The following is a 12,400-nucleotide window of genomic DNA, read 5'->3' as shown; positions in this document are numbered from 1 at the left end:
CCTGTGCAAATGATCTTTTTAAATGATACAATTCAGCAGACTTCCTGTCTAGTGTTAGCAGAGGCGAAGGAAATTAATGTGTCCTTCCTCAACATTACAGAGGAAGAATTAGATGCAAAGGTTCAGGCTGGTACCTATAATTCTTCACTTTCCTGTCCCTGCAGGTGGTTATTGTGGCCAGTAGACACAAATGAGCATTAGGCACATTTTGTGAATTCCTCAGGGGTTTCAAGATTAGCTGGCTGGAGTCTCACTTTGTCTCAGGTCAACAATCGGGTATGGTTACTACATACACTGTGCCAATAGTGGTTACATACTAACACCTTAGCAGCAGTTAAGGAACTTATCAATACTCTTTCTAAAATATCGATTTAAAGGACATCCTGTTGGGTCCAAGGAAGCCATGCTCTAAAAGATTCATCTATGCCATATACAATGAGATCTGGCAGCTTTCTCAAATTGAAGCTGCTGCGCATTTAAGGCAGATTGACAAAGAGAATTTGGAAAAGGCTTTAGCTGTTGTTGATAATGGCATGAACACTCTGTCCAACAGGATTTACTCCCTTAATAATATAGTGTCATCTGCGATAGACATCATTCAGAATGATATGTCTTTTTTACACAATGGACAAAGTCAGCTGCGTTCCATTATGCAGCTAGGTTGGACACTACAGATTCTGAAAAGCGGGCGTGTTCCATGGAAGTATATTTACTGTAGTGACTTGTTTGCTTCTTTTAATTTATCCAGGGAACAACAGATAATGGCTAAGAGGGAAGCAAGTTTCACCATGCTTCACATAGAAAAGATTTTAAATCTGCCTTTCATGGTTGCAGAAAGTCCATCAAAAGTTTGGCTCGTACATGGCATTATAAATCTGCCCATTCCCACTTTTTATTTTTCAAAATGCTTGAAACATCTTGCTGTGGGCAGATACGAGCGGCTAGGCGATAGCTATATTAAAGACGAGTAGGAGTTGCAAATGTGGGACTACTGTTAGTTTTTCAATGATCTGCAAACAGCTGTCTCTTCCTGGCCTTTGCAATGCGGGGGTCGCAAACTTGGCCTGTTTTCTGAAGGGTACTCCTGTCCCTTTGATTCGTCTAGCATTTCATGTACTTTCAAATGGAAGTTATGTGGTGCTAAACGACCAAAGCTGTTGAGGTATGAAACCAGGGATTTCCTATGCAATTTCAGTCTCTAAGATCGTAACGTGTTGCTAACATGTTTTATACCGCCCCACACAAGAGATAAGAGTAGCAGAAATGTGGCCTCACATTAATACTACTAATATAAATGATGACAAGCAGAGCAGACTAAAGGCACTACTGTTCCAGAAACAAGTTGCATTGACATTGGCTAGAGAGACGTATGCTCTCCAGACAGCAAGATCATCAGCCGAGATACAACCACTACTAAATACCAACTTCCCCAAGAATTTGGTATCCAGAATATTCAATGCTTTGAGCACTATGGGAGTTGTCCATTTCTTCAAGGCTATTGGGTCTAGATTTGTGTCCATCTTCCAGGCTGTCTAGGGAGTCATTCCTTCAGCCATTCATTCACACTTTTCCAGTGTGTTTGGCGGCTTTCTGTGACTTTGGCAGTGATTGGCGGGATACTACTGCTGTAGTTACTGATATGCAGTGGTTGTACCTTCCAAGCTAGGTGGAGTGATGGAGCTACTACCACCAGCCCAACTGTGCCGCGATCGCATGCTATCGTTTTTTGGTGCTCCATTGCTGGAGGAATTGGAGCATGAAAGGTCATTGTCATTCTGACCAGTCCTATGGTGAGTGTGACCAGTCTTTCACTGTATCTGGTGCCTCTCCAAACATCTACCTTCGGTGTGCCTTGCTGTTACACTAATGCTGCCTGTGCACAAGAAACTGCTGATGTTCCCAATGAGGGTTCATTCACAGTCATGCCCTATGTGACTGAGGCTACTTACGAGCTGCCCTTGATGGACTGTCTGGCTCCTTTGGGCACTTTGGATGGTTCTGCCATCGCAGGAGATCCTGAGGCTGCTGTCCACAACTGTTCCATCAATCCATCTGTCAATCTTGTCATCGATCTAATATCTGACAATGTGGCTTCTTTCTTGAATGCCTTTCCTTTTGATGGCTTCAAAGACATTGTTCAAGGTCATGACTACTGTTAGATGAATTTGACCATTGGCCTATTCTAAAGTTTGCCAACATCACCTTTGACTTTGGCCTGCTGTGGTTGTCAGGGTTGACATGTGTCTCCTTGTCAGTTTTAGCTATTTTTAACAAGTTTTTAATTAGATTTTAGTTATATTTTAATATGATTTTAGATTGTTTTAGTCAAGAGCATTTTAGCTTGGTTTAATTCACTTTCTCTGGCGTCCTTGGTATGGCATCATACTTGTTCCGGCAATGGGGAGGGTGTAGTGGATCCTATTTAGTTTTAATGGGAATCAGGAGTTTAGCTTAGCCTTTGGCATGCAGGCCTGTGCCCACGTCACCCAGTGACTTTTAACCTACTTAGCTTGCTCTGTGTTAGAACATTTATTTAATTATTTCCTCCAAGATGGCTGCCATGTTTATAGTTAGGAAGATGTTTTAGTTTCATGTTATCAGTGTCACTCTGTAAAGTCGCTATCAGCATCAACGATAAATGAGATTCGTAGGTATTCACATTAAGTACTTTCCCACTTTCGTGTGACTGTGACAAAATTGACCTTTTCAGGGAATTGTTTATATAATTGCGGCCCCAATAATGCCTCCTTACCTATTGTTTGGGAACATACATGCCTCAGGGGTCCTACCAGATCTGTATAAATACACCTCACACAGACAAGATAATCAGGGTGATTCCTACCAGATGCCATTGATGCTACACATGCTACACGTCACCTTGATGCTGACCCAGTCTTCTTGTCCCCACGGATTCTGATCTAAAGACCTCATTCCAAGGTAACAAGGGTTGGGGGGGCTCTTCTCATGGACATGGTACTGGCATATTTGATTTAACACACCTAGTTCTCTTAAGTTTAGAGATCAGCGTCATTGTGCTAGGGTAGTACGGCCTACTTCACATCTATTTCATATAACATGTTATTGCGAGATAGTGGGGATCTTTGTGTTCATGACTCTCATTTTTACCATTCTGTTTCTTGAAATGTTCATTACCCTAATCATTGTAGCCCATATAATATTACAGCATCTCCTTCATTGCCTGTGTTTGATTGAGACATGATGTTCATGTGAGAAAAGGGTAATCTCCATTTAACCACAACCTCCCTGAGATGTCGTAGTCCTGAGTCCATGTGTAAAGGCTTCCACTGTTCTGGGCTTTGGTGAGGTACTGCTTGTGAGCCGGGAGGGTTGAGACGACAGTTGCGACTTGTTGTAGGATTGGCCTAGTCACCTACAAACAAAAGATCTGTCAAGGTCTGTCATCCCTAAACCAGAAGTCTTGCCTAGAGCAAGAGTCAACTAAACCTTTGCCCAGTCAGTGTTAACATGTGACAAATGGAAAAATTATGCAGTAATACAATCAAAATGTGATTACACTGCTCAATTTTCATTTTCTTGCCACATAATTTAGTCAACCCTGCAGCTTATTTTTGTACTGCTGAGCCACATTGATCCAGTGGCCTTGCCTAGGAGCAATTTCTCTTCTGACACTTGTACTTGGATACATCTTACTGATTTCAGTGTCCTGGTCTATTTATTCAGTTTGGAGTACTTCAACACCAGTTCTGGAACATATTCACACACTGAATCCTTTTAGACAGTAAGTGATGCCCTTTGCATTTGGTTTTAGCCTCCTGTCCACACTGCAGATTTCGAGCGCCCCATTTTCAAGTTTGCTGAGTTAGTGACTAATTCAGAGTTGCTATGGTTCTGTTTCTTCCAGCACTAGACTGGCAGAAAAATTCCACGCAGTCAACAGATCCGATGCCAGAATGTCCAATTTGTAGTACTGACGCAGCAGAGGAACAACCTCCACTACACACTAGTGTAAGAAGTTGGGTTACTGGTTGAGGGGGTGGAACCTTTATCAATGCGAAACAACAATTCCTCTCAGGGTGAAGTCACAAGCAAACCCTAAATCAACTTCAGGTAGCTTTTCACAGAGCAGTCAAGCTTACCTCAGAGGCAATGTGTAAAGTAATTGAGCAACCCTTCAAACAGTAACACAGTGAAAACACACCACAAAAAGGAGCCCAAAACAGAGTTGGGAAAAAAGAGTAATTGTTAATCAAAATCAAAACATGACCATAACAACAAAAATCATATTTGGGAGAACCAAGATATTACATTTTGAGGTTTTCAGTGAAAAATAGTGCCAAAAATGGTAAAGCATCATCTGTGGATATCTGTTCATAATGGACCAGGACAGAGTCACAAGATCAGGCCGACTGCACTAGAGCATTGTCCAGCTTCAGGAACCCATTATGCTTGCTAAACAGATTACTTTGAATCCTGGTTTGTGGAGCATTGTAATGATCCAGTTCCAAGGTGCTGCGATGTGGGTACATGCATCGTCATTGAGGATCCCATCGAAGAGGGCTTGCAATGCAAAGTCTTGAGTTCAGGATGTATTGTTCAGTCAAGGCGATTTGTCAGTTCCAAAGAACAGTGAGGGTACGATGCGGAGTCCAGCTTCATCATCGAGGCTGCTTTCGATTAGGAATGCAGGGGCCTACACCAAAGGTGCACTGTGCAGCAACTGTTCTGATACGGTGATGGTCTTTGTTGCGGTTCTGATCCACGCAGTAGCGGCGATACATTGGCTCTGCTTCGGGTTGCTCTGAATGATGGAGGAAATGTGTTCCACTGGATCCAAAGAAGCTGCAAGGGTTCAGGACTGTGGTGGCATCAGTTAGCAGGGTAGACTCACAAATAACAGAGTCCAGGTGCAGGTGCAAGGTTGTTGAAAGACTGTTATGTCCCTTGGCTTCAGATCAGGAGACCAGCAATCTCACCCTTGGTGTCACTCTGGATTCTGGGCTCACAGGATACAGGTCCACTCCCTCTCACCTAGCCAAAAGGGCAGCATGCACCAATTCAGCACAGCATAGAAGTAGTCCCACAGGGCAGTAGTCAGGCAGAGTAGCAGTCCTTAAGCAGCTGAGCAGTCCTTGTTTCTGGCTGATTATCCACAGTCCAGAAGAGCACTGAAGGGTGGTGTCTGAGTTCCGGTATTTATACCCAAGTGTGCCTTTGATGTGGAGAAGAAGCTTCTAAAGGTTTCCCTCTAAAGTCCCCAGACATCCTTCCTTCCCTGTCCTGGTTCCACGATAATTACGGGGGTATTCAGCCCTTTGTGTGGAGCCAGGACGCAGCCCATTGAAGTGCAAATGTAGCTTCGCCCAGCTCCTCCCTTCCTTCTGCCAGTGATGACCCATCCAGGCACACCTAACATACCTATTGTGTGTGGCTGTCTAAGAGGAATACACTAAGCTCAACTGTCAGCCACACTCAGTCATGTGGCCCAGGTACAGGCTACATACACTAAAATGCTAAGGTAGGAAAACGCCAACTTCCTAAAAGTAGCATTTTCAAAATTGCAATTTAATACAACTTCAAAGTAAGTTAGGATTTCTAATTACAATTACAAAGACACCAAACATTAACTGTTTACCTGCTCCCCTTTGAAAATTACAGTTTATTAAATGTAATAAAGTAACTCCAGGGTCCGTCTACGGTGGATGTAGGCTTTGTAGTAGTGAATAAAATTGAACTGTTTTCACCATCAGGACATGTAGAACTTAAAAGTTCATGTTCTACTTTTTGAATACACTGCACCTTGTCATTTGGGGTGTCCAGGGCCTACCATGGGGTGACTTACATGTTTAAAAAGGGAAGGTTTTGGCCTGGTAAAAGGTTTATTTTGCCAGGTCTGCATAAAGGTTAAACCTGCACATCAATGCTCCAATGGCAGGCTTGAGAGGTTGTGACATGTTACTTTAAGTGGGTGGGACAATCAGTGCTGCAGGACAACTAGTAGCATTTAATTTACAGGCCCTTGGCTCATGCAATGCCACTTTACTAGGGATTCATAAGTAAATTAAATGTGCTAAGTGGGGATAAGCCAAAGTTACCATGTTTTAATGAGTGAGCACATGCACTTTTGCATTGGTTAGCAGCAACAGAGTATGCAGAGTCCTAAGGCAAGCAAAAACGAGATCAGCAGAAAATAGAGGAGGAAGGCAAAATGGTGGAGGGAATACCACCCTAAGCCTGCCAGGTCTAACAACTACTAATATAGACAAGGTAAGTAGGTGTAGAGTTAGGACAGTAAATGTATACTCCCTATCTGATCTTGTTATGTAGGAGCCACTAGACTACTGTCCAGGAAGTGAGTTTGGCCCATTGTCTAATACATGCAATGTGAGAGGTGTATATTCCACAAGTTGACTTCACCAGTCATTTGAGCAGAATGCTTGGCTACATCTGATGGCAATGGCTGCCTCTGCATGTGGGAGAAAGTAGCCACCCATCTTTAATACCTCCCAGAAAATCTTCAACATGTCTAGCAGTACATTTTCTGCATCACACGCATCCCTCTCCTTCCAATTTCCCAGAGCAGCAACTGGCTTGGCCCAGTTTAAAAGACTTGCCCACTGTAGAACTGTTTTATACTTAGAATTTATTAGTAGTACCAGTACTAGTAATAATAATAGTAATTACAATATTTACAATAAAAACAGAAACATACAAAATGAGATGATTTCTGCAATGATCACCACTGCTTTGGTAACCACACATGCAAACATTTATGTACCCCAAACATTAACATCCACCTCGCTATGATGCCAAACTAGCAGAGCAATGTAAACAAATCCTTTGATGTGGACAATAGATTCACGTTTACAGGCACTTATTGCACACAGTCACATTCAATATATGACCTCTTCCCTGATTGTAGAAGTGAAACCAAAATATACAGTTGAATTGAGATGACCATACAGATTGTTATTTTTGTAAAGCACTGTCATTTAATAAAGGTACTCACCATAATCTTGGATAACAGTTTGAATGGCAGGTATAGCCCCCCTCCCGCTGAAATCATCTCCATGGTCCACCAGGGCTTCCTTCACTGCGTCATATCCCCAAAGTATTACCACTCGACGGAGGCCCAAGTGCAGGCTGTACACTGGACCGTACTTCTCACTCAGCTGCAGGGCTCAAAAAAAGAGAAGTCTAATGAGGGGGAAAGCAGGGCAAGATGTGGTTTTCAGAAACAGCAAAGTGTGGTGCTCCACTTAATGCATACTGGGCTTTTTTAGAACTGCATAAGCCCAAATTAGTTGTGAGGAAGAGAAACAACAAAAGAGGTGGGGGTTCTTCCTTCTGAAGAGCCTTAAACTTCATTTTTGGCTGTTTTCGTCCCTTTAACCACTGACAGCCTATACTTAAAGGTGGAGGGACAAGACCCCTCCACTTTTTTCCAAACGTCAAGAGTGTCTTGCTCAGCCTGACAAACACACTTAATTTTCAGGTCAGGTAGCCATACGTCATAATTGTGCTAAATGGGTTGGCGCCTGGCTGCCTGAGCTAAAGTTTGCTGGGATGATGATCACACAGCCCAGTGGGTGTGACCTTCTCAGCCCGGTAAACTAATTGGTGGCATTCTTCCTCATGATGTGGGGGGAGCACCACTGATAGCCTGGATGCTTCAGTTTTAAGCCATGAGGAGCCCAGAGCTGAGTGTCTAGCATTGGCGTTCATCTCAGAGTGGGTGAGGAAAGCATTATCACTGACCCCCATCCCACCCTGTGGCGTGTAAAGGACTGCCACCTCCTCTCAGTAGCTGACCCATAACAAGGTCAGCAAATGAACAGGCGCAGCAGTCCCAGTCATCAGGGACCACTGATGCTTCCTTCCTGCCAGCTGAGATCACCGCTGTGGCCCTGTAAATATTTGGTGCATGTGTACATGTGTGTATGTATGAATGTATGTATATTTGTGAGTGCATGTTGTAAATGGGTGTATGTATGTTTGTGTGTGTACGCATAAATGCATGTGGGTGAGACAGTGAGTGTGCATGTGTGAGTATGTGCACCCCCATGAAATTACATGCCATTTTTGCCTTTAACACCTTCCTGAGTCCCTTCCCCCACAAACTGTGTTCAGTTTAAAATTCTTCAGCCCTCATTACGAGTAGCCTTGTATAACTGGCCTAGAACACTGGAAAGTTTATTACTGCTACTCCATATAAGTGATACTAGATGTCAGTATTACAGGGGTATAATAAGTTACCGTCTCATCGGACATACGGCCTGTTTGTAAAAAGGCATGGGAAGCAAACTGAATAGGAGAAGTTCCTAGAATGAGGACCTTATTCAGACTATAAAAAGTGCCCTGAAGAGAAAGACAAAAATCGGCAATATCCCGCCCCATAGAGTGTTGTTGGCCATGTTAACTGCTGTCACTATTAATTAAAGCAGATTTGCTGTAGCGAACAATGGACCATAAAAACGCACTTCCAAAGGCCTGACTCTTACTGAAGACCTATCCGTTTTGCCTCAGAAATCAAAAATTATGCCTAGCCCAGGTTTTGTACTGGAAAGGTACAAAACCAGTACAAAATACTATTCCTAGACTTGATTTGGAAAATTTCCACATTTGTATATATGCTGTACTGTATGCACAGACACATGCAAAGTTGGAAATATTTGAAGAAAAGAAAGCTTTTAGCCAAAATTACCCTCCTTGGAGGAAGTGAATATTTTTGGCGCCAAGCCATGTCTACCTTTCTTGGTAGGTTTAACTTTGTGTCAAAAAACATATTTGGCTGCATGGGAACTGCACCACGTCCCCTTGAGGCAAAGTGGCACAAATTAGAGTCTAAAGCCACTTTGCATTTTTTTAGAGCTACTTTGCAGTCCAAAGCAAGTTTTGCACTGGAAAGTAAATCCTAATTCAATGCTTTGCACCAGTGTCCGTAACTTTTATGATGCAAACCGAGCACAGACTATTAGTATATCGTAGTAAATCTGGGTCTTAGGTTTAACAGCCATAATGCAGACTACAGGGACACACGACACTAGTGCTGCAGCAGGCAGACTTTTAGGATGCACCACGTAACTTATGATTGGGTATTATAATGTACCACAGAAACTCAAATGAGTTAAACGCACACTATGTAACCTTTAGGTCCAAAAACATTGAATCATGCCAGCAGAAGAAGCAATAACGCTAACCAAAGAAAAATGAAGAGGAGTTCTCCAGAGTATCTGAAACAAGAGTCATTTGGATGCATAAAAGGCTATAGAAAGGAAAATAAAACTCACCGCCTTCAGAGATTCGACCATGGAACTGGTTTTTAACTGATGCAGGTTTCCCAAGATAGGAAGGGGGATTGGGCCAGGAGGTAGGTGTCCTCTACCAAAGTACAATTTCCAAAAAGAGAAACAAAGTAGGCAGAAGAAACAGTTTAGCAGATAGATAGTCAAATCTCCAAAAATAATCATTTTTACATCTCCCAGTCGTCTATTCCACAATAAAATATATATGAATGCCGTATTTATATAGCGCGAATCTTGCCAAAAGGCAACGGAGCACTGTACGGGGGTCAAAGGCAAAGTCAATGAATGACAGCAGGGGTAGCTGGTTATGTAGGGTGAGCCTAGACAAATAGGCGGAGCTGCCTGCCCTATATTTAAAGTGTCTCTTCAGCATTTTTTTCTGGGTGCAGCTTTATTTGCGATGTTTGAATTTGTTCACCCTTATGCAATAGTATCATGTTAATCCTGTTATAAAAGGCACGTTCCAGTACAGAGAACATTTTTTAAGAGGGCAGCCAGCTGGATTAGAGTTGGTGCTTGATTTGTGTTTACACATTCGTCATCAAAGGGCAAACTATCTTGAACTCAGGTTGAGGTTAGACGTAATCGAGCTCGCATATCTGAATTAGAGAAACATGAAGCAACAACGCGTTCACCAACAGAACTAAAGCTCAAATAAATATAAATCGCATAATTGACTTATTAGCATCCCTGTCTGAATATTTGCACTGCCATCAGTCCCTGAGGGATGTTTTTCATGCCCTTGACAATGCCTTTGCATGTCTAGTTTTACTGTGAAACCATATGTTATCAACAAGAAAAGAGCTTTGAGAAGTAGAACTATGAGAGGGTCTTTCACATTTACCAAATGTAGATTCCTTAAACACAGGCTCATTTTGGAAGGTATGTCTTCTATACAAAATGAGTTCGTGCATTGCATGTTTTGCCTTTTTTATTTTTTATGCTCAATGTATCTACACTCATTCACTGATGGTGACAAGCCATTGTAGGCCTGTATAATGATGGTTGCTTTGTGGCAAAGCTTATGATCAGTACAGAAGGCATGAATTTTTATGTTGGCAATCTAATACAAAAGGTCTCATTAGTTGATGGTGACAGGTTATGGCAGATGTGATGGGCCTGGTCTTTTCATTATAATTATGACAAAAGAAGTAAGCAATCATTCAATCAGATGGTATTTCCAGCTTATCACCCATGAGGGTAGATGGGTTGCTAAGCTTAGTCAAACAGCCAGGTCTTGCGTGTCTTGGTGAAATCTTTCAGGAACAAGGGTGATGTTCAGAGGTGGTGAGGGCATTACCGGTCTCAGCAATGAGGTGAGAGAAGGAGCATCCTCTACTGTGGCTATGGCAGATGCAAGGTGTCTGTGCCAGAGCAAGGGCAGTGGAGTGAAGGTTTCTCGATGGCTGGTAGAAGTTCAGGTGGTGGTTCATATATGGTGATCCTTGGTCATGGAGGGCTTTGTAGGCATGCTTTAGTAGTTTGAATTGGCAACTTTTCTGAATGGAGAGCCAGTGGAGGTTCCGGGTGAGTGCTGGGTGATGTGGGTCCATTTGGGCAGGTTGAAGATCAGTCTAGCTGCCAAATTCTGTATCATCTGGAGCCTTCTTATGAGTTTGGTGGTGGTTCCTGCGTACAGTGCATTGTCGTAGTCCAGACTGCTGGTGATTAGAGCTTGTGTGAAGGTTTTTCTGGTTCTTGTGGGGAGTCGTTTGAAGATTCTTCAGAACATGCAGAGGGAGGGTGAAGAAGCAGGCTGAGGAGACGGTGTTGACCTGTTGCTTCATGGTGAGTTTGCTGTCCAAGATGATGCAGAGGTTGCAGGCATGGTCTTTTGGTGTGGTGGTGGGCTCAAGTTCAGTGGGCCACCAGGTGTTGTTCCATTGGGAAGTATGGTTGCTAAAGATCAGTGACTCGGTCTTGTCAGTATTGAGATTCAGACAGTTTTCCTTCATCCAGGCTGCAGCATTCTTCATACAGTCGTGGAAGTTTCTCTTAGTTATGGTGGGGTCACCTGAGAGCAAGAGGATAAGCTGGTTGTCTAAGGCATAGGCTATGGTTTTGCTATTGTGGGTTCTGATGATGTTGGTTAGAGCCATCATGTCGATCTTGAAGAGGGTGGGGCTGAGGGATGGATCTTGGGGAATGCTGCATCTGGTGCTTTTGGGTTCTGAGGTAAATGGTGTGAGAAACTGGGGCTGATTGCAGAGGCCCCATAACTTTTTGCCCCCATTTTCCACTTTATGCTGGTGTTTTCCTGACTCTGATGGTGCCCTGGGTACTGCTAACCAGTCCCAGGGCCTGTGCTCTGTGTAAAATGGATATGCAAATTAGGCTAATTATAATTGGCTAAGTTAACCTACCTATAAGTCCCTAGTATATGGTAGGGCATGTAGGTTTAGGGACCACAGCATAGGTGGTGCACACCTAGGTGCATTGCTGAGGTGCCCAGTGTCATTTTAAAAGCAAGCCTGCCTTGCTGGCTGCTTTTAAATTAAAGTTATATGCAAATTCGACTTTGGAATTAAAGGTACTTCCAAAGTCTTAAACTACCTTATTTTTACATATAAGTCACCCCTAAGGTGTGCCCTATGTGCCCCTAGGGCTGGGTGCCATGTAACTATAAGCAGGGACTTTATAAAAATAGATTTATAAGCCCTGGTGAGGTAAAAACAGCCAAATTCGTTTTTCCCTCATTGAAGTAAATGGCCTTCATAGGCTAGAATGGGCAGACTTTATTTTAAATTTTAAAGTCTCCTTAAATGTTACATACCAAGAATTTGGTATCAAATTGATTGTTATAATAAATCCCACAACTTCCAGTTGTTGGGTTTAATATAACTAGTGCAGGTAAAAAGTTTAGACTTTACCTAAAAAGTTGCCAATTTCAGCTCTGCATTGTTTTTGCTCCTGTGCTCTGATTGGCCAGCCTGCAGCAGCTTCTGCCAGGCTACTTTAATGAGGTGTGAAGTGGCCTGACTTCACACAAAGGAATGTGCTTGGGGGAGAGAATCTCCCCTCAGCACATGGTGAGGCAGGAAGGGGGAGGGCTGCCAAACTGGTCTTCAAAGGCAGAGAAGGACATCTGGAGCACCCAGCAACACCCCCACATCCTG

General features: G+C 43.0%; 1 protein-coding gene across 2 annotated transcripts in view; it reads right to left on the bottom strand.

The window, feature by feature from the left end:
- Nucleotides 1–9,576, bottom strand: part of LOC138299952 (cytochrome P450 2G1-like) — a 318,315-nt gene extending 308,739 nt beyond the window's left edge. Inside the window, exons 1-2 of one of the 2 annotated variants that reach the window (XM_069238682.1) lie at nucleotides 9,270–9,576; nucleotides 6,989–7,151 (exon numbers count right to left, since the gene is read on the bottom strand). In XM_069238682.1, the coding sequence (XP_069094783.1) occupies nucleotides 6,989–7,151; nucleotides 9,270–9,449 (343 nt within the window). In that variant the 5' untranslated portion in view covers nucleotides 9,450–9,576. The remainder of the gene's footprint in view (nucleotides 1–6,988; nucleotides 7,152–9,269) is intronic. The other variant, XM_069238681.1, reaches the window with a different exon arrangement.
- Between the last annotated feature and the right edge of the window lie 2,824 nt (nucleotides 9,577–12,400).

Source organism: Pleurodeles waltl, chromosome 6 (assembly GCF_031143425.1).
Source record: "Pleurodeles waltl isolate 20211129_DDA chromosome 6, aPleWal1.hap1.20221129, whole genome shotgun sequence".
Lineage (NCBI taxonomy): Eukaryota > Metazoa > Chordata > Amphibia > Caudata > Salamandridae > Pleurodeles > Pleurodeles waltl.
Note: the sequence above shows the minus strand (reverse complement) of the source record. Positions and strands in the feature narration are given on the sequence as shown.